Source organism: Amborella trichopoda, chromosome 4, assembly GCF_054954075.1.
Source record: "Amborella trichopoda isolate Santa Cruz 75 chromosome 4, AtrichopodaSantaCruz75HAP2 v2.0, whole genome shotgun sequence".
In the NCBI taxonomy this organism is placed as follows: Eukaryota; Viridiplantae; Streptophyta; class Magnoliopsida; order Amborellales; family Amborellaceae; genus Amborella; species Amborella trichopoda.
This window is the reverse complement of record NC_142339.1, coordinates 58,822,807-58,845,993: the sequence shown is the minus strand read 5'-3', so window position 1 is coordinate 58,845,993 and position 23,187 is coordinate 58,822,807. Positions and strand designations below refer to the sequence as shown.

General features: G+C 36.0%; 2 protein-coding genes across 3 annotated transcripts; both read right to left on the bottom strand.

The window, feature by feature from the left end:
• Nucleotides 1–2,285: 2,285 nt before the first annotated feature.
• Nucleotides 2,286–5,914, bottom strand: LOC18422255 (uncharacterized). Of its 2 annotated transcripts, none has more exons than XM_088866149.1 (4): nucleotides 4,997–5,914; nucleotides 4,229–4,615; nucleotides 2,905–3,110; nucleotides 2,286–2,759 (listed from the first exon to the last, which is right to left on the bottom strand). In XM_088866149.1, exons 1-4 carry the CDS (start codon nucleotides 5,838–5,840, stop codon nucleotides 2,505–2,507), a joined length of 1,692 nt encoding a protein of 563 aa, XP_088722275.1. In that variant the 5' UTR covers nucleotides 5,841–5,914; the 3' UTR covers nucleotides 2,286–2,504. The 2 variants fall into 2 exon arrangements, with proteins under 2 accessions (XP_088722275.1, XP_088722276.1); XM_088866150.1 differs by having other exon boundaries at nucleotides 2,684–2,759; nucleotides 3,012–3,110.
• A 2,870-nt stretch (nucleotides 5,915–8,784) lies between these two features.
• Nucleotides 8,785–22,825, bottom strand: LOC18422253 (uncharacterized). Its single transcript, XM_020666292.2, has 11 exons — nucleotides 22,386–22,825; nucleotides 20,637–20,767; nucleotides 20,278–20,517; nucleotides 19,101–19,350; nucleotides 18,743–18,905; nucleotides 18,647–18,659; nucleotides 14,990–15,248; nucleotides 12,875–13,005; nucleotides 11,351–11,590; nucleotides 10,279–10,528; nucleotides 8,785–9,080 (listed from the first exon to the last, which is right to left on the bottom strand). Exons 1-11 carry the CDS (start codon nucleotides 22,696–22,698, stop codon nucleotides 8,836–8,838), a joined length of 2,235 nt encoding a protein of 744 aa, XP_020521951.2. The 5' UTR covers nucleotides 22,699–22,825; the 3' UTR covers nucleotides 8,785–8,835.
• Between the last annotated feature and the right edge of the window lie 362 nt (nucleotides 22,826–23,187).

The following is a 23,187-nucleotide window of genomic DNA, read 5'->3' as shown; positions in this document are numbered from 1 at the left end:
AAAGGAAAATTGGTTTGGAGCTTTATAAATGTACTCCCGGTTAGCGGACCAATCCCGTTTGGCCCTCAGTGGGTCTAGCTTGACCCGACAATGTTATATACATATATGCGCAGTGGACCCAGCAAGTCCAGCCACCAGAGTTAGAGTCCAGGCCCTAGACCAGCTCAAAGGGACCTAGGCCCTGGTCAGCATTGGGTCCGGACGCCACTCAATGATCGGGGTAGTCCCAGCCCTGGTTTACAGTTCCAAACAGTAAGGTTTCTGCCATCATGCATTTGATATAACATGCACTAGATGTCTCACATAGTAATAGCAATTCAAAGTTATTTTCAACTAAACAAAAATAATTGACAAAAAATAAGAATCTAGACTATTTGATGGCTCTATAAGAAAGGGTCCAACATTTCAGTGGTGAAAAGCGCAAGGGATCATATTCCCTGGCTCATCTTAGACCAAGTAATGACTGAATTTTTAAGTTTGGGGGCAGTTTATATTAGGCACCCACCTAAAACAATCAAAGTAAGGTGCAAATCCAAACCCTATTGGCGGGGGGAGGGGGGGTGTGTAGGTTAGGTGTTGGAAACTCTTATGGGGGGGGGGGGGGGGGGGGTGTGTAGGTTAGGTGTTGGAAACTCTTATGGGGGGGGGGGGGGGGGGGTGTGTAGGTTAGGTGTTGGAAACTCTTATGGTGGCGTGAAAATCTGTTTTGACTCCTAATTATGAATTTAAAGTTCTAAAAATAGTACAAATTAAGCAAATCACAAATACTTAAAACCTTAAAGATGGACCGTGTAGACAATGGCGTACAAGTGTTATTCCTTTCAGGACTTTGGTTTGTATTTTGAATTCATAATTTTCGAAGCCGATATGACAAATTGGAAGGTTTTCTAGCATGAGGTTTTTGTAAGTGCTACACCTTATAGAAACTTTTCTCTTTAAGTTTACTAATCACTTTTCATTAAATATTTCATTAGATATGTGTTGGCTTGGGGCTCCTAACTATTAGATATGTGTTGGCTTGGGGCTTCCTCTGTAAGGAGTGAGGCCTTTTATTTCTTTTTTTTGGTAATTCAGTGGGGAATATTTATTTTTATTTTTTTGGGTAATTCAATAGGGAATACAAGCCTTTACTCATTTTTGAAATAGTTAATAGTATTTTAAGATGTCAGTGAAAACGAAAGCCACAACAGGCAACTAAAGTATGGGGGTATTACCGCCACGACCCCGACCCTTTCCAACTCACGAATGAGGTCATTGGTAACCTTTATTGCTATTCACATAAAAGGAAGATAAGTCGCCAAATGTAAGATTTTGACCAACGAAAGCCCTAAAATATATGAACCAATTGTGTTACACATGACTATTCTCTAAATCTTTAATGTGCATACGCACCATCGATTTTTTATTAATTTGCAATGACATGTTTGTTTGGTCCTTTCCGTGTGATTTTGTACTGAATCTTCATTTGACTTTTTATAGATTTGGGTCTAAAATATGTAAAGATTAGAATTTCGATTTACCAAACAAATGCATAACTAGTCATGCATTATAAGATACATAGCATCAACTCGAGTCAATTTTGTGAGAAAAACAATAAAAAAACTAGAAGGCCCACCAATAGTGACCCAAAAGGTCTACATTTTACAATTTTTTCACTTATTGTTCTAAAGGAAATATAAAGTGCCCAATGATTTTATATCCTATCATACAAAAACTTTCCATTATTTCTTATTTCTATCATTTACATTTTCCCTATTTATATGATTTGTTTATATATGTTTCATTTGTTTCTATATTCCTTTAATTTTGGATTACACCAATAACTCAGGCTCATCCTTGGACTCGTCAGGGTCCCGATCCGAGTCACCTGATCCAACTTATTGAGTCCCGAATCAAACCGGCGATATTTTAACAACAAAAATAGGGTTTAGAGGCCAACTCGGACTAAGTTTTTGCCTCTAGACTAACCACACACCCAAGTCAAGCCGACTCAGGTGAGGCCCGAGCCGAGTTGGGGATTTGTCATACACTGGGGTTCACATGAGCCTCAAAACATAGGAATCATGTCCACAATGACTTGCCATGTCCATTAGTAAAAGTAAAAAAAATCAGGCTTTACCTTTAACATTTAAGAGCCACCTTTATTTATTCGCCAACTTTTGTAAATAAAGCTTTGCGTAATGCTTTCCTAAAACTTTCTTTTCAGGGATTGAGGTTAGCTTGATTTGGATAAGGGAGAAGACGTCACGGTATTGCACCAAAAGCTAGGGGACAAGATCTAAGTATTAAAATTCAGTCAAATTGACTTCATTCTTTGTAAGTCTTCTTTTATTTTTACAAAAAGGAATACAAAGGCCCTCTACAACGCTTCTCTACAATAGTATACCCAGCACACGAACTGTACACAATCCAAGCATTGCCCCCCCCTCTCACACACCAGAGTCCCAGCAGACAAAACTCTATACACAAAATCAAAACTGGAAGTCCTAGATCTGGTGGGAATGTCATGAAGATGGAAATAGATAGCCTGTGCAATCTCTCTCTGCCGCCCTGCCTCCCCTAAACTCAATATGGTTCAGCTTCTTTTGACACCAGATGAGTTGATCGGAGGTAATAGTAGACATCTTCAAAACCCTGGAGATGAGTTTCATATCGATCATACAAAACAACATCTCCATTCTATCTGATTCTTGGATAGGGGTTGACCTCTTCACCCAGCACCTATTCTTTCTTTGCAACCCCTTCATCTCAATTTCCTTCTGCACAATAGAAAAGAACAATTAAAAATAAAACCAACCCACAATTGAGGAAAAAAAAAACAAACCCAAATAAACATTTTGAGTCTTGAAAGCTCTTAGAAAAAGAGAATTGAGGTTTAAATAATGAAAACATTTTTGGACTTACTGCATGAAGTCTCCTTTTGAGGTCACTGAGTACCTCTAAGTCTCTTGGGTCTTCAACTCTAGGGTGGGTGAAAAAAAGGCCTTGAAGATTCCAAGAAGAACACTTACTGTCTGTTTTGATAAAAGCCCAAAATGTCTTTATTGAGTCCTCTATCACTCTGACCAGTTCTTCTGGTGTCATTGTTTTCTCTGTGCTTCTCTCCACTCCTTGCAAGTATCCTTTACTTAATAAGAATTTTACACTAAATTCTAGTTATCCAATAAAAGAAAATGCATGAGAGAGAGAGGTGTTGTACGTGAAAGCTCTAAATTCAATGGGTTGATTTTTGACAAATAAAGTATGATAAATAAAGCATGAAATACATACCACAAGATTGCAAAGATTTATATAGTTCACCTTAAAAGGGCTATGGGCACGGCAAACTAAAATCCACTATACCAATGAAAGTTATATCAAAGATTTTGGGATATAGAGTTTACCTCTCTAACCCTTAACAAAACCAAGTCGAGCAAATCCTTTTAGACCACTCTTTCAACCGACACTACATGTCGTTCTTCCTTCTCTTTACTTGTGGCAATCATTATCGATAATACCAGATAGAGACACGAGACAATGAGAAACTGATTTTCTCGCTAACTAAAAGGTAAAACCACCTAAAATCTCTATGGGAAGTGCTTCTCTACAACAAACTAATGTTTTTCTCCATAGAAAGCTTTCTTCTCTCTAAGAGAGAACTTGCATCTCATGTACAAGAGGCCCTGCCTCCCTCTCTTTCTAGAGGAAGTCATCTTTCCCATATGGTGACCCAACTAAGACACACTAAATTCTCTACTCTTTCAACCCATGTATATAAAGTTAGGAATCCACCCTAAATAGAAAATTTCTTCTAGATGTTACATATGTCTAAAAAACCAGGAGATATATCCAAGAGTCCTAATCATTTTGGTCTATTTTCTTTAAGAAACTTATCAATATCAATCTCAATCCCACATAATTATGTGGGTGATTTTGGATATCACCATATCCAACAAGAGGGAGAAGGGGTCATGAACTTATTTTTGTATGTGTGAGAGAGAGAGGGAGAAAGTGAGACAATGAGAGGGTTGTGAACTTATTTGTTGTGTGTGTGTAAGTGAGAGGGGATTGTACTTGAGAGGTTAGTTGTTTATGATTTGGAAGACTGTAATAAGTTCGATTCCTACTGCTGACCAACCATGAGAGAGCAGTGGACATGGTATTGGAGTGCAACTAATATTAACATATTATAACGCGAGATCAAGATTCAAGAATACGCGTTAAAGCAGAGAAAAACAGGGCACACTACCAGCTATAGCAGGAACATGGAGGAAATATTTCTGAGAAAACCTGCACTGGACATAACTCCAGAATCTTTCTCCATAGAACTTCTCATTCTCCATGAATCTCTCCAACAATACCTGGAATTGCTGAAACCTCCCTGCACTGTAATTGTACACAATGCTCTCCCTGTCATCAGGGGAAGACATATCCTGGACCTTCCTGAACTGGTGATGGAGAGCATCCCAACATAAGCATGACTGCCCAACATATACAGTCTCAAAGTCACTCTGTAAGCTCCTCATGAGCCTTCTCATCCCAGCTTTGCTTGAATAGATTTCAGGAGTATATGTAGTTGCAAAGGCCAAGACATCAGATAAACTGAAGTTTCCCACTTGTTTGTTTAACATGGTGCCTGAGATTTCAAACACATAATTAGTTTTTTCCGTTGTCACAATGAAATCATGGACTGATAAAACGTTATGAAACAATAAAAACAAAATTCAGCTAATTCAAAAAGTCCCTCTAAACTTTTAGACATTCAAAACAAATTCATTTTGCACGAGTGAAAACTCACTTGTAAAATGAATCATCTCTGAGATTTTGTCAATGCTACAAGGGATCCAGGTATAAATGAAGTTGGTTATCTATATGAAAGGCTTATTTTAATAAAAATAAATTTGGTTCTCTATATAAGTGGTTCTTTAGAACAAAAACAGAGGCATGTTCTAAATATGATGAAAATTTTTGAAACAGGGAAATTTAATCAGTAAGAAACCAAGATTTGAGTACCCACTTATTGCCAATGTTCTTTCACAGTTGAGTGTATCAAACCACTTCATCCTTTCATTGTAAACCCTGTAAAACCCATCCATTTCTTCTTCTCTTCTCTCCTGGAATTCCCTTTCCAAAGCTCGATATTCAAAACCAACAACAAGCGCCAAGGTCTCGTCTTCTTCACTTTCACCACTCTGGCTTTCAAGTTTCAAATCCTCCACTCGGACATCTTCCAACTCTGGTATTAAACTTTCCCCATATCCAAAATCAGTTCTTTGAAGTTCAAGGCCTCCTGATTCTTCTCCCATATCTGAGCCATCTTGAAGAAAGTCATAGTCATATAAAACAATGCTCTGTATTGGGTTTGCAATCTCATTACTTCCTTTTGTTAAAGATGGATGACTATTAGTATTATCTAATACATAACCATCTTTAACTTCTTCCTCCTGAGAACCACTGTAATTATCAGGACTCAAGAACAGATATTCATGAATGATTAACTCATAATCACTCTTCTCAACCTCCAATCTTCTTGATTCTTCTTCAACTTCTGGTTGAGCTTGAAAAGAATTTGTATTACTGTGATTTTGAGGCCTACCGAAGAAAAACTCATAAATCATGGCCTCAAATTGTCGAGTCATACGATTTCCCACCACTTTGAACAGAGCTAGCATAGCCAGGCGAATCATCCAAGAAGTACGAAATGATAATCCCGAGACATATTTTCCGAAAACTCGATCCCAAATCACTATCTTGAATAAAAGATACCACGAAGGGTTGATATATAAGCTCACAAGGTTCCATGCTAGAGATGCTAAAGGGACCAGAATACTAGAGATGATCCAAAATGAAAGCAAGCCCATCCTAGAGAGAGTGGTAGAGTGAGATGGATTCTTCAAGTTACAGGGCTTTGTAGTAAGCCTGATGGATTGGATTGGTTCCCTGGATTGACTTTTGTGATTTGTGCAAGGTTGGTCTTTTGAAGTTTAATATCAAGGCGTTTTTCAAGGTTTAATGTTGGGAGGCATGTAGCGTACTCCCTCGCAAGCACACTATAGATTTAGACCTCAGGCAAAAGAGGAGTTTTTCCACCGTCAAATTTCGGGATCAACTTTACAATCACCATATGAATGCTAAAAAAAATCAGAAAAAACATTTGTTTTAGTTTCTAAACACTTAGATCTGAGAGGCCAAAGAATTGAATCAAACAACTTCCATTCAATTTTAAGATTTTATTTTTTCTGCAACATACAAGATGTGTTTGGCTTTATGTTTGTCTCCGTATGTTCGTTTTTTCACCCATTTTGTAACTCATAGATCCGAAAATTGGTAGGAAAATCAGAACTCATAGCTTCCATGCCCTCTATGGAAGCTGTGCTCTCTATGGAAGCTGCAAGTTTGAAAATTCATGCTCTGGAGCTGAAACCTCTAAGAAATAAACCGCTCATAAGAGCGCAAATGCTACTTTTTATTATTATTTTCTAAAGGTAGTCGCTAGGTTGAAAAGTCTACATCCCAAAATAAGGTCCTACAAGTAATCAAACATGAAGCTTCAAGTGGGGGAGTGAATGTATAATATGCACCTGCAGGAGCACATAATCTTGTGACCGAGTCATCAAGAGCATCATGGAAATAGAGGGATTTCAGCATAAAAATTAGAGAGATGGGGCTCACACAATTGAGTATAAGAGTTGTTAGTTGGTCAAGAATTAGGCAATTACTTAGCTGCTAAAAAACATTTGGGGTGACGCAACCATGCCAACGTCATGGAGGTAACGACCTTATAACTATTTTTTTCAAAAGGGCATAATATTAAGGGAACTCAATACCTATGTGCATTGTCAACAACCTCCACACTGAACATGCACCCGCGGGAGTACATCTTATATTTTCTCCCTAGGGAAAATCCTATTTGGGAGTATTCTTTTTTTAACATGGTTTGAGAAAGGTAAAGCCTCACCTTATAACTCACTGAAAATTGTAGTTCTGGTATCGGAAAACCTACAAATTGATCATATTGGCTCGACCATTTGGGTGTGAAAAAAATAGGATGTAAAGCCCTAAAAATAGTGTATATTGCAATATGTTATCCAGACCATCCGTTTCACCTTAAAAATAAATGTTTATGGATCCACAATATCTTTACTATTTTTTTAGCATCAAATTTTATAGTTGGTATCGACTTTAGAGCCGTCATGGAGATTTCGGATGCCCAAAATATTTTTCTGAAGAGGATTCAAGGCGTGGCTTTGCTTTGATTTCTTAAAGCCTAGGCCTAATGGAAACTACCAAGTTTATATAGAGCCAATGCTTTAAACAATCAAATTAGAGCCCACCTCAAAAATTTCACTAGAAGAGGTTGTTGTGATGTCCAAATATCCTCAAATAGATCATCTCGACATTAAGATGCAGGGATATGAGAAAAAAAATAGATTTCAAGTTTTGAAATAGTACATCTTGTAACACATTTTTAGACTGTCAATTTTCAAGATTTTTAAGTTTTTATATATCTGCTCAATCTACACTATTTTTTAAGTTTTAAATATTATAATTAAATGTAAAAATGTATTTTAAGGCTATCATAAAAATTTCTAATATTGAAACCATATTTCTCGACATTATTTGAATGTGCACTTTACTTTGATTATTTAGAGCCTCGGCTCTATACAAACCGCACCCTTTAGAATAAGGCGGAGGTCTGAAGCGAGTCAACTTGGGACTTGCCAAATCGATTCACATAGGACAGGGGTGTCCAGTGCATGTTTGAAGTTTAACAAGCTAAAACTAACAAAACACACCTAGCATGTTCTGGCGAGAGCATACTATGTATTGGCTTCCGGATAAGGCCTAAGCGTTAGGAAAATGAAATAAAGCCTCACCTCTAATCATTGTCCAAAAAGCACTTTTAGCAAAAAATTTCTTCATGATTGTTCTAAAATCAATTTCTAACATAAACAATAAAGTTTGAAATTAAAAAATAGTACAGATCTAAGAAAAAATATTTTTAAGGTGAAATGGATGGTCTAGATGATTTGTTATGGTATTCTTTATTTTTAGGGCTTGAAGTCCTAATTTTTTTTCACAACTATAATGTGCCGAGATGATGGATGTAAAGGTTCTCCAATGTTTGGATTGTAATTTTCGATGAGTTATTAGTTGATGATTTACTTGGGGTTGCAGCCCTATATACCATTTTTTTACCTTCCTCATGCAAAAGAGCTACTTAGGAGGATTTTTATCTCAAATTTTAGGATCTACCTAAAAAATGATAGATAATTATTTACAATAAATAAAAATTCAATTTTGAGTTCTTTAACACTTAAATCTGGCCCTCAAAAAATTGGAATCTCCCTATTTAATCTCGTAACATTATTTTTTTAAAAGAAAATAGTAATTTGACGCATTTTAAATAAGTTTCCGCTCTAAATTCAATAAATTACATCCCAACATTTTAGTGTCTCAAGAATGCTTCTTAGTTTTACATGAGGGAGCAAATTGACAGTATGGTTTCCACAAAAGCAGCAAATCTTTTCACAAAACTATATAGAGATCACATCCTTCAACCCAATTTTTCTCTTTCTCTCTCTCTCTCAACTTAGATATAAAATACCAAAAGCCTTACAAAAAGCCCAAGGCCAAATTTCCTTGAAAAGAAACTTCTTAAAGTCAAAAAAACCACCTCTCTTCCTCCTTTAATATTCATTATAAAAGGTAACCAAAGGATAACCATAGTCCCACACATGAAAATTAAATAATAACATCCTCCTACAGGCTATATTTTGTATACGTAATATTTAACTGAAAATATTTGGAATAAGATTATAAATAATTAAGTAAAAATATTTTAAAAGAAATTAACTAAAATAGAGAGGGGGCAGGTTCTGGTGCTCCAAAGGGGGCTTCTCCTGAGGCATTGATGGGCTTGAATCCAAGATTTGCAATAATTTGCTCGGCAATTATTTCATTGGCTGCATCAGTGGGGTGATACTCGTCCCAGAATACATATTTGCTTCTATCTTTGCAAAGACTCGATGCTGGAATACAAGTGAGGGCCGGTCTGATTCGGCCGAATGAGCAACAAGGCGAGTCCGACTTTTCAAAACCTGGAAATGAATCATTATAGGGGTCAACAACCATCCATTTGTGCGTCACTCTAGAGCAATGGTGATAAACTAGCTCACATACATCGAAAAAGCAAATGACTTTGGACGGAGGCAAAAATCAACATTGATCAAATTATATTGGACAGTGCAAATGTCAAAACTTGAAGCCCTGACAGACACACACATGGAACAACCTTCTATAAGCTACCTTGCCTATAGAACAATTGCGAACCAGACAGTCGAGATAGAACTATGGTAAGGAGCATTTTGGTAAAAAAAATAGTGTATCATGTTTTTTTTTTTTTATACACCTAAGTGAGGTACATCACTTCCCAAAATAATAGGGTCAAAATTATTCATAAAATATTAAAAATAGAACAATGCACATACATGTCGCAGTCCAAATTTATAATAGTAAATCCAAGCCATCTTATCACACTTCTACTAGAAAACCATTTTGGTGATATTTATTTGACCCCAGATTTAGTGCACACACTCTCTTCACCCCAATAATCAATCTCAAAAATATAAACTTCAATTTGCACCTTAGATATTGTCAAAATAAGTCTCCTCTAACAATGAATCTAGACCATCATTTTGGTGAATTTCAAGATCTAGGTATTACAAATTCAAAATCAATTTTTTTTTTTTAAAACATTTTTAACCTAATGGTAATAAAACTATTTAAAAAATTTGGAAATAAAAATCGTTCCAAGCCCTAGATCTAAACATCTCACTAAAATAGACCTCCTATATTAATTGGGATAATAAAAAGGTTTCTATGGTGCGCTTTCAGTTTTGTATTTGTTTTTTTTTATGATTGTTTATTAAAATGAAAAAAATGCATACCTAAAAATTGGGGTCAAACAAATAGCCCTAATATAGTTTTTGAAGATTATTCCATTACTATAAAACCGTTATATAAAATCACTCCTCCATATATATATATATATATATATATATATATATATATATATATATATTAAACAATAGGTTGTCACCTAAAATATGCAACTACTCCCCGTATATATAGTTGATGATAGGCTGTCAAGGTAATTTATTTTTTAGAAAAAAATAAAATTTAAACAGTGGTCTAAATTTTCAATGATCTAATAAATATATGAGGATTGGGGACATAACATAAACTACTTAACGGATTGGTAGTTCTATTGAGAGAGAGAGGGAGCAAAGATCATACCATATTTGTTGGGGTTATGAATCACATCAGCTACAACATCATATGCATCCCCAAATCTATAGGTAGCATTTGGTAAATGCAATGACAAATCTTTCAAGAGGTTGCTTGCTGCTTTGTTGAATTGGAAAGCAATGTTGTTTACTTTGGTTTGACAACCTCCAGTTATGCCTAGCACACGTTCAAGGGGAATGCAACCCATGGGTCCTAGCCCAAAAAATACCAATTGCCTTACCCCATACCCATGCAATACCTGTAAGAAGTGCAATGATATATGAATCACACTGTTTTTGTGCTAATTCTAATGAAAACTTGACAAGGTTGAACCTATAAAATTTTGTTATTTAACATATTGAAAAAAGCAGTTTTTTTTTTTTTAGCCAACAAACCAAAAAAAGAAATTGGTTATTTAGTGACTAATCAAGCTAGCCCAAACTGATTATGTAAAAGTGCTTTTACACATAGGAAATTAGAGCTTTTATACAAAAACTGATACTTGAGAGAGTAGAATGGCAGACCAGGATTCTTGTAGCTGACCCAAAATAATTGAGAAATTACTCTAATGATTATGATGATACAAAAATTGGTACTCTGCCCACTAGAAAAATTGAATTTTTGGTCGATATCAGATTTGGACCATTCATTTTATTCTTCCATAGATTGTGTAGATTTCAAGACTTTCTAGAGCTCCAAAATAAATCAAACTTAACATGAGGTGATTCTAAGGGTGCTTGGAAAATTTCTAGCTGCCCCAGCATTATTTTTCTTTTTTCTTTTTTTTCTTTTTTTTTTTTTTTTTTCTTTTTTAACTTGCCTGCTAGGTTGAGCACGCTAAATTTCGCAAAATTTGGCCCCTAAAAGTGATTCTAGATAGGATTTTACCTAAGGGAGCAAATATACAATATGCCCCAATACAAGCTTCATAAAATTTTGACTTAAAAGGAAATAGAAAATGAATTGTATAATAGATTCATGTAGTCAGCTTCAAATAACTAGGATAAAGCTCGGACAATGATGATGATAAAAAAATAACAAAGAAAACATGCAACCTCCTGCTATAGATCGGTACACATACTATTAGTTGTTGTCTGAGGGTAGTCATCAGGTAGTCTATGAATTGCGTTGTTGTATAGGTCCATGAGTCCTTGTAAACAGGCATTAGGTAGTTGTTTATGAAGTCATTGCTTCCCAGGGCCACCACATATCTTGAATTTGTGAAGAATTCCATTGCTGCTTGGCGACCTATTTTCTTTGAAACCATTTGCTGAGTGCCCTCAAATAGCTCTATTTGTTTCCAAAGGCAAAACTTTTGAATCTGCAAACAAAGCACAAATGATAAAACTTACATAAATTAACCTGTGTAGCTCTTTTTGCTGGAGAGAGTAAGTCTCTTTAGGGGTGTAAATAAGTTGGGGTCAACCCTGACCCTGACCTTGACCCTGACCCATTCCCATTCCCGAATCAACTGGGTCTAGTTGTTGTGCTTGGAAGCATTAAATCCGATTTGGTTGATTTTTGACAAATAAAGTACGAGAAAAAAGATCGAATAAAAACAAGCAAAAAAAATAAAGCAGGAAAAAATAACAGAAAAAAGAATACCAAAATTTACGTAGTTCGTTACAGATGTGACTACTTCTACGGGCAAAGACGATTGATGTTTTCTACTTGAAAGAAAAAAAAATTACGAAGCACTTACTTGAGAGAACTAGAGACACATAGCTGAATCTCCCACCAAACTTTTTTCTCTCTACAGTTTTCTCTCTAAAAAACCCCCAAAAGTGTCTGCTTTATTTTTCCTGGCTTTGTTGCTTGTTTTTTTTCTATTCTTTTTCCTCATACTTTATTTGCCAAAAATTAACACGTCGGATTTAAAGCTTATGCATACAACACTAGTTGGGTAGTCTAAGCCTAACACATACCAGACCCAACTGGGTCCTAGTTGGATGGTATAAGTCGGGCCCAAGTTATTATACTTGGATCGGACCTGATATGGCCATGGATGGAGCCAACCCCATACCCCACCTGTAGGGTCCAATATTCAGGTGTGAACCAAGACCTAGGTCGGGTTGAACCATCAGGTCAGTGGGTTGATTGAATTGCCACCCCAAGTCTACTTTTTGCTCCTCTAGGAGTTCATGATTAGCCAAATTATTTTTTAGAGAGAGATAGAGAGAGAGAGTACTAGTAGTTGGGAAAAAGTTTATATAGGGTTTCAACCTCGAAATGTAGAACTACGGATGCACCTAAAAAATCGATCGGAAAAGGTTGTTTTAATGTTGAAAAAACCCTCTTATTGATCATCTCGACATCGAAATGTATGACTATGCAAAATAAAAAGCTTTTGAGCATCAGAAAATAGTGCATCTTACAACATATTATCTAGACCGTCCATTTTCAAGACTTTCATATGTTTATAGATCTACTTGATTTTGACTATTTTTGGAGTTTATAATTTTATGTAAAAATGGATTTTGAGATAATCTTAAAAATATTTTACATCAAAATTATATGTTATGATAAAAATTGAAGGTGCACCTTAATTGGATTGTTTAAGGTTGCAACCTTATAGAAACCACGGCCAGTTTTAGATGACACTTACAAACCATTGCCCTGTTTCGTTTAGAATCCCTCCTCCACCTGAAGCAAAGTTCACCCCCTTTTCTAGTATCATGTCAACTGTGAGATTGGGGTCAAGAAATGCAGGAGGCCGAGGCAGACCCATTTTGTCACCTACAAACACCCAATTTTTCACTAAGCTTCATCTCATGCATTTCTAATTATCAATACATATATTAAACATCTGTTTTTAAAAATAGCTAAGAATGATATAACGCCAGAATACATTCCACTGAAGATGCCTTAAAAAGGGAATTTTATCAAATTACCTACAAGATTTGGGCTGTTTAACATCAGACCTATAGTTTTCTATCTAATTTCAAATTGGGCGTCATTCGTTTGATCAAATTTCAAATAACCTATCTAGCATCATAATGGGTTTTGAAATTATTAAAATTACCTACTATAAAATGTTAGGTAGTTCAAATTTTAAATGTATATCGTATAATATGAGATCATTTATTTTTGGTAAAAAGAGGTTACGCTTAATTTTAGCCATTAGATGCAAAATCCAATAGATTGAAGTGTGTCACAATATTCCACAAATTTTATGTTGTACCCAATTAATAACACATCCTCAACCAACCGATTTCACATCCGACATGCAATAATAATTCTAACCTTCTTATGTAAAAAATAAATGGTCTGATTATATGTATTTCCTTTATTGAATTTCCTATTTACAAATGGCTGACATGATTATGATGTTGGAAAAGTAAAAATACGAGGCAGTGCAGTATGATGTTTCTAGAATTAAAATCGGTAGGGGCCGAAGCTCGAGTGCCTCTAGCTTTACGGGTGGCAACAGGCCGGGTGTGGGTTCGGCTGGACCATGACCCAGACCCAAACTTAAAAAAAAAAGTATAGGATTCAGACCCAACTGGACCCGGGACTGGATCTAGACATATCCAAAAATAATAATCATATATATTTAAATATTATGTTAAATACATACATTGTTTAAATAATAAAACTAGATATACAATTATATTTAATTAAATATTATTAAATATTATATTATTTTAAAAAAAATACTTATATTTGAAGGTGCGCTTTACTTTGATTGTTTAGAGCCTCGGCTCTATAGAAACTGCACCCTTATTTATATACCAATACTATTCAAGTTGGGTCCCAGTTGTGTCCACATGGACCCAAATTCAGACCCACCAGATCCCATTGTTGGACCCAAACCCGAACTTGGGTCAGGTCTAGGCGTTGGGTCCCACATCGGGTCTAGGTCCATTGCTATCCCTACCTGTCTTGACCGTACAGGTAATATTCAACATTACAAGAAAATAGGAGACTCGAGTGATTCCCAGGTATTAAAACCCAACTCACTTGGCTCCTGCCCAAGTCTGCTTGGTGATTTTTTTAGGACGGGAAGAGTTAAAACAAGAAGCTAACAACCTTCACCCCACACCCCTCTCTCTCTCTCTCTCTCTCTCTCTCTCTCTCTCATGTGTGAGCTAGGGTTGCCACTAGCTGGGGCTGGGCCAAGCCAGTGTTGCTGCCAAACCAGGCCGGGCAAATGGACAACCCAGTTTTGGCTTAGTTTGAGCTTGGTCTAATAGGAATTTTAAAATTACTTACCAAAAAAATAATAATTAAATTAAGAGGCCACAGCAAAAAAACTTCACTAAGCAAGGCCGTGGCAGTAAAGGCCCTAGCTAGGGCTAAGGGTGGAATAGGCCAAGCTTAGGCTAGGCCTTAGCCCCACCCTAGTCCCAACAAGGTTGGCCTGAGCCAAGCCCAGCCTTGATGGGGCCAAAGAGCCTTTGGCTGTGTCAGGGCCGGACCAAGCCAAATACAATAAAAGTAAACCAAAAGGAAGACAATAGAAACTATTAGGTTCGGGCCAGGCAGGCCCAATATCGGACCTGGCGCAGAGGCCATGATGGCTCTACCTTGGGCCACATTTTGCATCCCAGACCCTTGTTTCTTAGGTCCCGGCCCATCAGGCCAGCAGCACCGGGCCAACCAGCGTAATTGGGGCCCGGGCCTTTAACAAATTTTATGGCCTGGCCATGCCATGGTTAAAACTTGGCGAGCCCACCATTTCCAACGGAGAGCCATTTGTTATTGTACAGGAGAGACCTACCTATTATATCGGCAACAGTGCGCCCATTTGTGTATCTGCCATTAGGCAACCCATTTCCAAAATCGATTCCATAGTAGGGCAAATTGGCCTTGGCAAGGCTCCTAGGCAAGTAATTGTTGTTCCCAACATCAGAGAGTGAGTCCCCAAAGATGAATTGGACAATGGCACCCTTTGCATGCTCACTTATTATAAGAAGAAGAATCATCAGAATCGCCATCTTCATCGCCTCCATGCTCACTTTTTCTCTCTCTACAACTGCCTAAGGCCTGTGTAATGGAACATGGTCATATTTAAACATGGTGAGAGAAGCAATGGAGTGGGAAAACTTGCGAGTGTGGAGTAAGGCATGAGATATGTACAAGGTTTTGAAACATGTTTAATGGCGAACCTTGGCAAAGATGAGAGAGAGGAGTTGTACCAACCGTTACAATTCAATATCTAACGTACCTAAATTAGGAACCCAAAGTAAATGAATGCCCTACTCATGTTGAAAAATGAGAAAGAATAAGAGAGAGAAAAAAAAAAGAGGAGTTGACGGATACACCAGCCATTGAACACTTTGAGACGATGCACATGCGAGTGAGGACAATGAAGTGAAAACAAAATAGGTTGAAACTTGAAAGGCTCTTACATGAAGTAATGACCAAAATGCCTCTAGTTATTTTATTTTTTTTTTTGATAGTTGAGTCGAGAAGGGACCTCTTATTCATAATAGAAATGGAGTTCAAGATATCATATTGTGGCACCTTGGTACCCTGACCACAGACCATTTAGCCTTGAGCCTATTCCTATACCCCATGTATTTTAATATTGAGGTGCTGAATACTAAGGGTTACCAAAATCCACCACCAACCAACCTAGTCTTGGTATCTCCTCCCACGTATATTGATTATATTTTTTGCGGATATTCGTAATTTGTTCTCTTAATTGGACGCCCAAGATTTGTCTTATAATTTTTAAGTATAAGGTAAGTTATTTTTAAAAGGTTGGAATAACCTTTAACCATCGAATGTGAAAATCTAATAATTAAGGTGTATCACACAATTTGATAAAGTTTATTTTGATTTTTGTGCCCAATCAATCACGTGCCCTTAGTCGTCCATTTTCCATCCAATGATCAATAATGATTATAATCTCCTCGTATTAAAAATAACCAGTCTTATTATATACTTTCACTAATTTTCATCAAGTGCAAATAATAGAAAAATATTTTTCATTGTAATAAGGGAAAAGTTTATATAGAGCCGAGGCTTTAAACAATCAAATCAGAGCCAACCTCAAAAATTTCATTAGAAGATATTGTTTTAATGCCCAAATATCCTCAAATTGATCATCTCGACATCAAGATGCATGGACATGAGGAAAAATGGATTTCAAGTTTTGAAAATAGTGTATTTTGTAATGCATTTTTTTACCATCAATTTTCAAGATTTTCAAGTTTGCATATATATGTCGATCTACACTATTTTTGAAGCTTTGAACTTTATAAATAAATATCAAAATATATTTTAAGTCTATCACAAAGATTTCTAGTGTTAAAACCACATTTGTCAACGCTATTGGAAGGTAGGCTCCAATTTGATTGTTTAGAGCCTAGGCTCTATGCAAACCGCACCTTTATAATAATTTGTTGTATTGGTTTTTGTTGAGATGACTCAGGGCCGTTCACCATCAATTTTCAAGTGTTAACACATTCTACACCTTTTTTTTAGCTTGAAATTTCATAACTAGAGTAGTATATTTTCTAATCATCATAAGGATTTTCAATATTAAAACTTCATTTTACGAAGGTTTTGGAGATGTAGCGATCAACATTTTCTTTACAAGGCCTAGGCCTTATGGTAACCACACGCACACACAAAAGGGTGCTGAACTTGCAAGTCTTGCTTTATATGTAATTTGGTCGTATACAAGCTCCTATTTGTTTTTTAAAATAGTTTAGAAGTTTGTTTTTAACGGTATTATTGGGGTATCATTGAGAATGAAAACCACAACATGCGGACAATGTTGTGGGGCGTGCTACCACTACAACCCTAAGAACGTGAATCTTAAATTTAAAAATGCTCAATCCACATCACAATATTTGGTAAACAAATTCCCTATTGAAAATCTAGCTCAAGCACCTTTGTAATGACCTTCAAATCTATTCTTGCCACTAACTATAGAATTTGAAGCACTCCAATGGTCTAAGATCAAATTGATTTATGAAGACTAAAATATATGTTTTAGAAAAGGTTTTATAAGTAGATATCAATTTTAGTGTTTGAATTTATTTTTTTTAAATCGATGATTTTCAAGGTTGAGATGATCAATTTGCAAGATTTTTATTAGCAAAATTGCATTTACCGGCAAAATTCAAAGTAAGGGTTGCAAAATACTTTCCCATTTCTTATTGATATAAATCATTGTCACATTAAACCGTTAACATAAATCTCAAACTAATTTGTGTGGCAATCTAAGTTTACACACACACATATATATATATATATATATATATATATATATATATGGATGGATTTTCCATAAGCATTAGCTTAATCATTTTTCTCCCATCACTCAAAGCTAACAAAAGGACATAGGGGTTTAAATATGCCTAGAATTCCAATGAAAAGAAGGAAAATAGGATGATATTTCTTACTTAAACACGCATTCCTCTTTTTGTCTTTTGAAGTCCTTTTCCAATCAGTTAAGTAAAAAGATTATTAAAATAGCTAAATGGCCAATGGTCCGTCTTTTCAAAACCAATCTTTTGCCCATTGCAAGGTGAAAAAGATCCCCACTCACCAAATCTTTTTGTTGGTATAAGGGAAAGGTTTCTATATTTTCCTTACAGTATAGAAGATCTATGTTTCTCCTATCATCTAGCTCTCAAATTTTGATCGAGAGAGCTATTCACCGTTTGATCTTAGATCCAACATTGTAAAGTATTTTTTTTTTTATACAGATTGTATGAATATGAAATTTAGTATGGGTCATCTTCTCATTGAGACAATCCTATAAAAAATATTAAAAATAATTTTTCGATAAAATATAATAATATAACGACCAAAATACCGCTTGAAACTTTCAAAGGTATTTTGATCATTTTATTTTATTGAAAATATTGTTTTTATATTTTTTGCTAGTGCTAGTTTAATAGAAGATAGGACCTACAGAATTTGGTATCAAAATAGTTTATAGAATAAATTATAAATAAAATAGTGACGTGACATTGTGGTTTTTTTTTTTTTTTTGGGGGGGAGGGGGGGGGGGGGGGGGGGGGGGGGGGCTCAGTTGCGGTTTGGGGGGCGCTACGAAATGCAAAACAGGTGCTAGAAACAGCTTGAAAATCTATTTCTTCTTTTGATTATAGAATTTAAGCCCTCAAAATGGTGTGGATCCGGCGGATTAATGGAGCTTGAAATTGATGGTCCAAAAAAGATTTTACATGATAGATCATTTTTCGATCTTGGCATCCACCTTTTTTTATGTCTATCATTGCTAATGTCACCGAGCTCTATTTTCTTGAAAGCTACAACTTTATAAAGCTAAGGTCCTGCAAAATACTTCCCCTCTTTCTTTCTTTTTTTTATTTTGGTAAATCAATGGGGGAGAGCTCCCATTAATAAAATACTAATTAATTACATAGAATAACCCTTTGAGAGGACAGTTTTATACATCAAGCACAAGACTAGTATATGCAACTCAAACAAGTCTACATAAGCATATACTCCATACAATGGAAGAATAAGAAGCTCTTATCAAAGGTTTGACATAATTTGATAAGCAATTATCTCATTAGCTGCATCAGATGGATGAAACTCATCCCAAAATACATATTTCCTTCTATCTTTGCATAGGCTCGACATTGGAAGACATGTAAAAGTTGGTCGAATTACACCAACAGTGCAACATGGAGTCTTTGAGTCATCAAACCCTAATTACATCCACACAAAACATTAGAACTATGATATTTCTTTTATCTTTAAAAAGAAACCCTCAAACTTTACAATAAAAAAAAGTCACCAAATTTTCCTTCTAAAAAATTGATGAGATAAATATTGATGACATATAGAGAAGACAAGCCAGTCTTCAGTTATTTTTGAGTTTAATGATAATCCATGTAGCTTACCATATTTGTGAGGATTGTCAATTATTTCCAATACGATAGTATATGCATCACTAAATATGAAGGTTGAGTTACTCAAACGTGTTGATAAAGCTTGTAAGAGCTGGTTAGCTGCATTATTGAATTTCATGACTATGTTGTTCACATATTCTTGGCATCCACCAAAGAGGCTGATGATGCGTGCAAGAGGAATACAACCCAAAGGTCCAACACCAATAAATGTGATTCGTCTTGCTCCCATGCTATGCAATAGCTGCAACTTCCAAACTATAGTTAAATGGCACATCACTAGAACACTTTTGAGATAAAATCAGAAGGTATCAAGCTCAAAATTTTCAAAGGCCTCACCAATTGAGGGTAGGATTGGCATCGGGTTAGGCCACTCCTACCCCTAGCCCAGCCCTTGTCCCCATAGGGCTCTCATAGGCCCGCCATCTTGAACTGGACCAAAGAGGCCTTAGCCCTCTAAGGGCCAAACAAAATCGAAGTCTAAAATAAAACAAAAACTAAAGGAACAGAGCATAACCCGGGCAGCCCTGTCATGGCCCTTGCCCAGGCGCGGCCATACCATTGGGCCAAACAGCCTGGCCCTCATGTGACATTTTGTGGCCTAGGCCCTACTTTCTTTAGGGGATACTGATAGGACTAGGCCGGCCAACCCAGCCCATTGCCACCCCTAACTAGAAAGATAGGAATATAGAGCAATCAGTCTGGATTCTATGTTGCTCAAAATCAATGTTATTAGAACCAGACTGAATAGCAAAATGACAAAGTATTCTCTCGGGTTCAATTAGAGGTTGAGCCAGTTATCAAATTAGTTGGACTAATGAAAACCAGTAAAAACACAAAAATATAATTACAGATTTTTCTAAATTAAATGTGTCTCCAAGATCTAGTGTTTTAGCTAGCTTTAACTGGTATAGGGTCTCATCAGTGGTCTGACCTGTTGGACTGGCATATCTGGTCCAGTTCTAATAACTATGCTCAAAATTTCTTGAAAGGAGGAATAGGGGCCTCTTGGCTTAGTGGTTAAGGCATTGAAACCACAGTCCAACATCAAGGGATCCAATCCCGCCACATTCCCACTCAAGATAAATAAAAATAAAAAAATAAAAAATTAAAGAGTAGTTGTTTCATATGCTAGTATAGAGGAAAGAGCTATTCCATATGCTACACTAACAATTAGTTGTTTCTCTAGTGTTGTCATCGAGTAGTTGGTGAATTCATCTGCATTGTATGTCCAATAGTCACCATAAATTGGAAGCAAGAAGTTGTTGAGAAAGTCATTGCTCCCCATAGCAACCACAAAGTATGCATTTTTAAGAAACACATCTGCCTCATCACTTCCAATACTTCTTACAATCATTTCTCTAGTGCCTTGAAATAGCTCAATTTGTTTGTAGAAAGATAGCCTTTGCACCTATAAAATGCAAGACATTGAATAAAAACAGGTAATTCTTTTCTCAATGTTTTTGGACAAGAAAAACATTTATATGAAACATGTCGTCTTTGCATAGAGTCTTTCATGCTTGTACTTACAAAGAACTCTCCAGTTTCATTTAGGATCCCACCTCCACCAGAGGCATAATTTGCTCCATTTTTCAGTATGACATCAGTTGTTGAAGATGGATCTAAAAAAGCAGGTGGTCTAGGGAGACCCATTTTATCACCTACAAAATGCAAAGAATCAGCAAACACAAGGAGCAAAATAGCTTGGACACAAAACTATTAGCAATGTTTAAGAAATTGCCAAGCCTAATTGGAACTTGCCCAGTTGCCGTAGATCGGGAGCTAGGCGATCATGGGCGAGGAAAACCATGGAATCTCCCTGATCTCCTACATTTCCATAGGTTTTACATTTTTCACATTAAAACCACCAGATCCAACTCTGACTCGCCTGAGTACGACTGGGGTGGCTCGGGCTTGGGCCCTTAGCAAGTCCAAGATTGAGTCCGACTTCTAAAAGCTTGCCAGTAGTATGTCACCAAAATTACAGGGGTATAGTCATGAAATATATGTTTGTGAATTACATGGCTTAAGAAAAGAGAGATCCCTTGTATAAACTTAGGAGAGATAATGAGAAAGTGATATTGTAGGCTCTCAAGGTTACATTCATCATGATCTTAAAAAAACTTGGTTGCACATTCATTCATTTAAACTGTTGGTCGGTTTGTAAATAATCTACCAACTTTTATCAATTAATCTACTACTTCTTGAGAGTGAATTTGTCTACTTATCATCTGTAAAAAGCCAGTGCTTAAAAACACGAGCTTGTACACTGATTCTCAAGTGTTCCAAGCCCGAGTCAAAATCAACTCTGCCGAGTCTAGAAGAAAACTATATATATATATATATATATATATATATATGGGTGCGGTTTCTACAAGGTTGCAACCTTAAACAATCCAATTAAGAAGCACCTCCAAAATTTATCATAACATGTAATTTTGTTGTAAAAACTTCTTAGGATCATCTTAAAATCTATTTTCATATCTAATTAAAAAAATTTAAACTCCAAAACTGGTTCAAATCAAGGAGATATATAAACATACGAAAATCTTGAAAGTGGACAGTCTAGATAATGTGTTGCAAGATGCACTATTTTTGGGACTCAAAAACTAATTTTTTTTTTTATATTCATACATCTCGATCTCGAGATGTTCAAACAGAGGGTTTTTCAAAATTAAAACAACTTTCTGATGGATTTTTCAGGTGCATCTGTACTTCTAAATTTTAAGGTTGCAACATTTTTCCTATCTATATATATATTCTTTATGACTCATGTCAGGATCACCTGATTTTTGGGGATAGTCATCGAGACTGAGCACTTTGCCAGGTTACAGAGTACGAGCCCTATTTTGGTAATCATTTTTCAAACCAAAAGCCTCCTAAGCGAATATTTTCACATATCTCGTATCAAATTACTGAAAGAAGAGATGTCTAGTAGAGTTGTAATCACTGTGAACCATAGTTATCATGACACAATCCAATTGTCTATCTGATGGGTCAGACCAACAACTAATATCTTGGCCAGTCTGGTTAAAAACAAAATTCAGTTTCATAAAAGATTGATCAAAACACTTGTTTCAATTGGTTGGTGAGCTACTTTTGAATGATTCGACTCGCTGAATAAAGTTGGGCAACTTTAATACATTTTATATTTGAGAAATATGTATCTTACATACAATAGGGGAAGTATAGTAAGACTAATTATTATATCGTTCAAAATCAAAACTGAAAGCTGTCTAGTGAATGTTTTCATATTGAGAGAGAGAAAGATGATCCTACCCACAATGTCAGCCACAGTGCGGCCATTAGTGAACCTGCCAGTTGGTTTCCCATTTCCCATGTCAATGCCATACCTAGGGAAATTAGCTTTGGCCAAAGTTCTATTCAGATAATTGTTGTTGCCAACATCAGTGAGAGAGTCCCCAAATATAAATAACACAACCCTGCACCTCACTTTTCCACTTCTCTCTAACACCAAAAGAATCATCAGTGCCATTGCCATTTTAACTGTGTGGGATTGTGCCGTACCCATGTTAAGAGTCCAAGGCATGGTTTGTTTAGGAGTAGCTCTTCCTAGAGGTTCATGAGGCATTTATACTAATTTTTGCTTTGTTTTTCTGGATAGTTGATTCAAATCGATCCAGATCGCCAATCCAATGATCCGACATGAATCTATAGGTGCTGACTTGCTTATTTTAGAGAATACAAGGAGTATGCGTGTTAAAAAGTGAGACGCATCAACTGTTTATACACATTCGTGTCGATGCGGATTGGTTTGAACTTTGGAGTAAGCCATTTCATTCTATAACTTAGCACGTTTCCTTGTCTTTTTATTGTGAAAAAGATTGAAAAGAGAGGTTCTCGCTGCTTAATTAAATCTTTCAAGACAATACCAAAATTTGGTATGTGTTGTAAGACACTGTCTAATTTATGCTGTCAAATTCAAATGAATACTGAAAACTCAATTCTACAAGTAAAGTAGCCATTTTTTATATAATTTTTTTAAAATTATATTTCTTTAATTAGTTTTTAAGAGATACCGCACTTCTTCTACACAAAATGCTTTTGACTTAGATGAGCT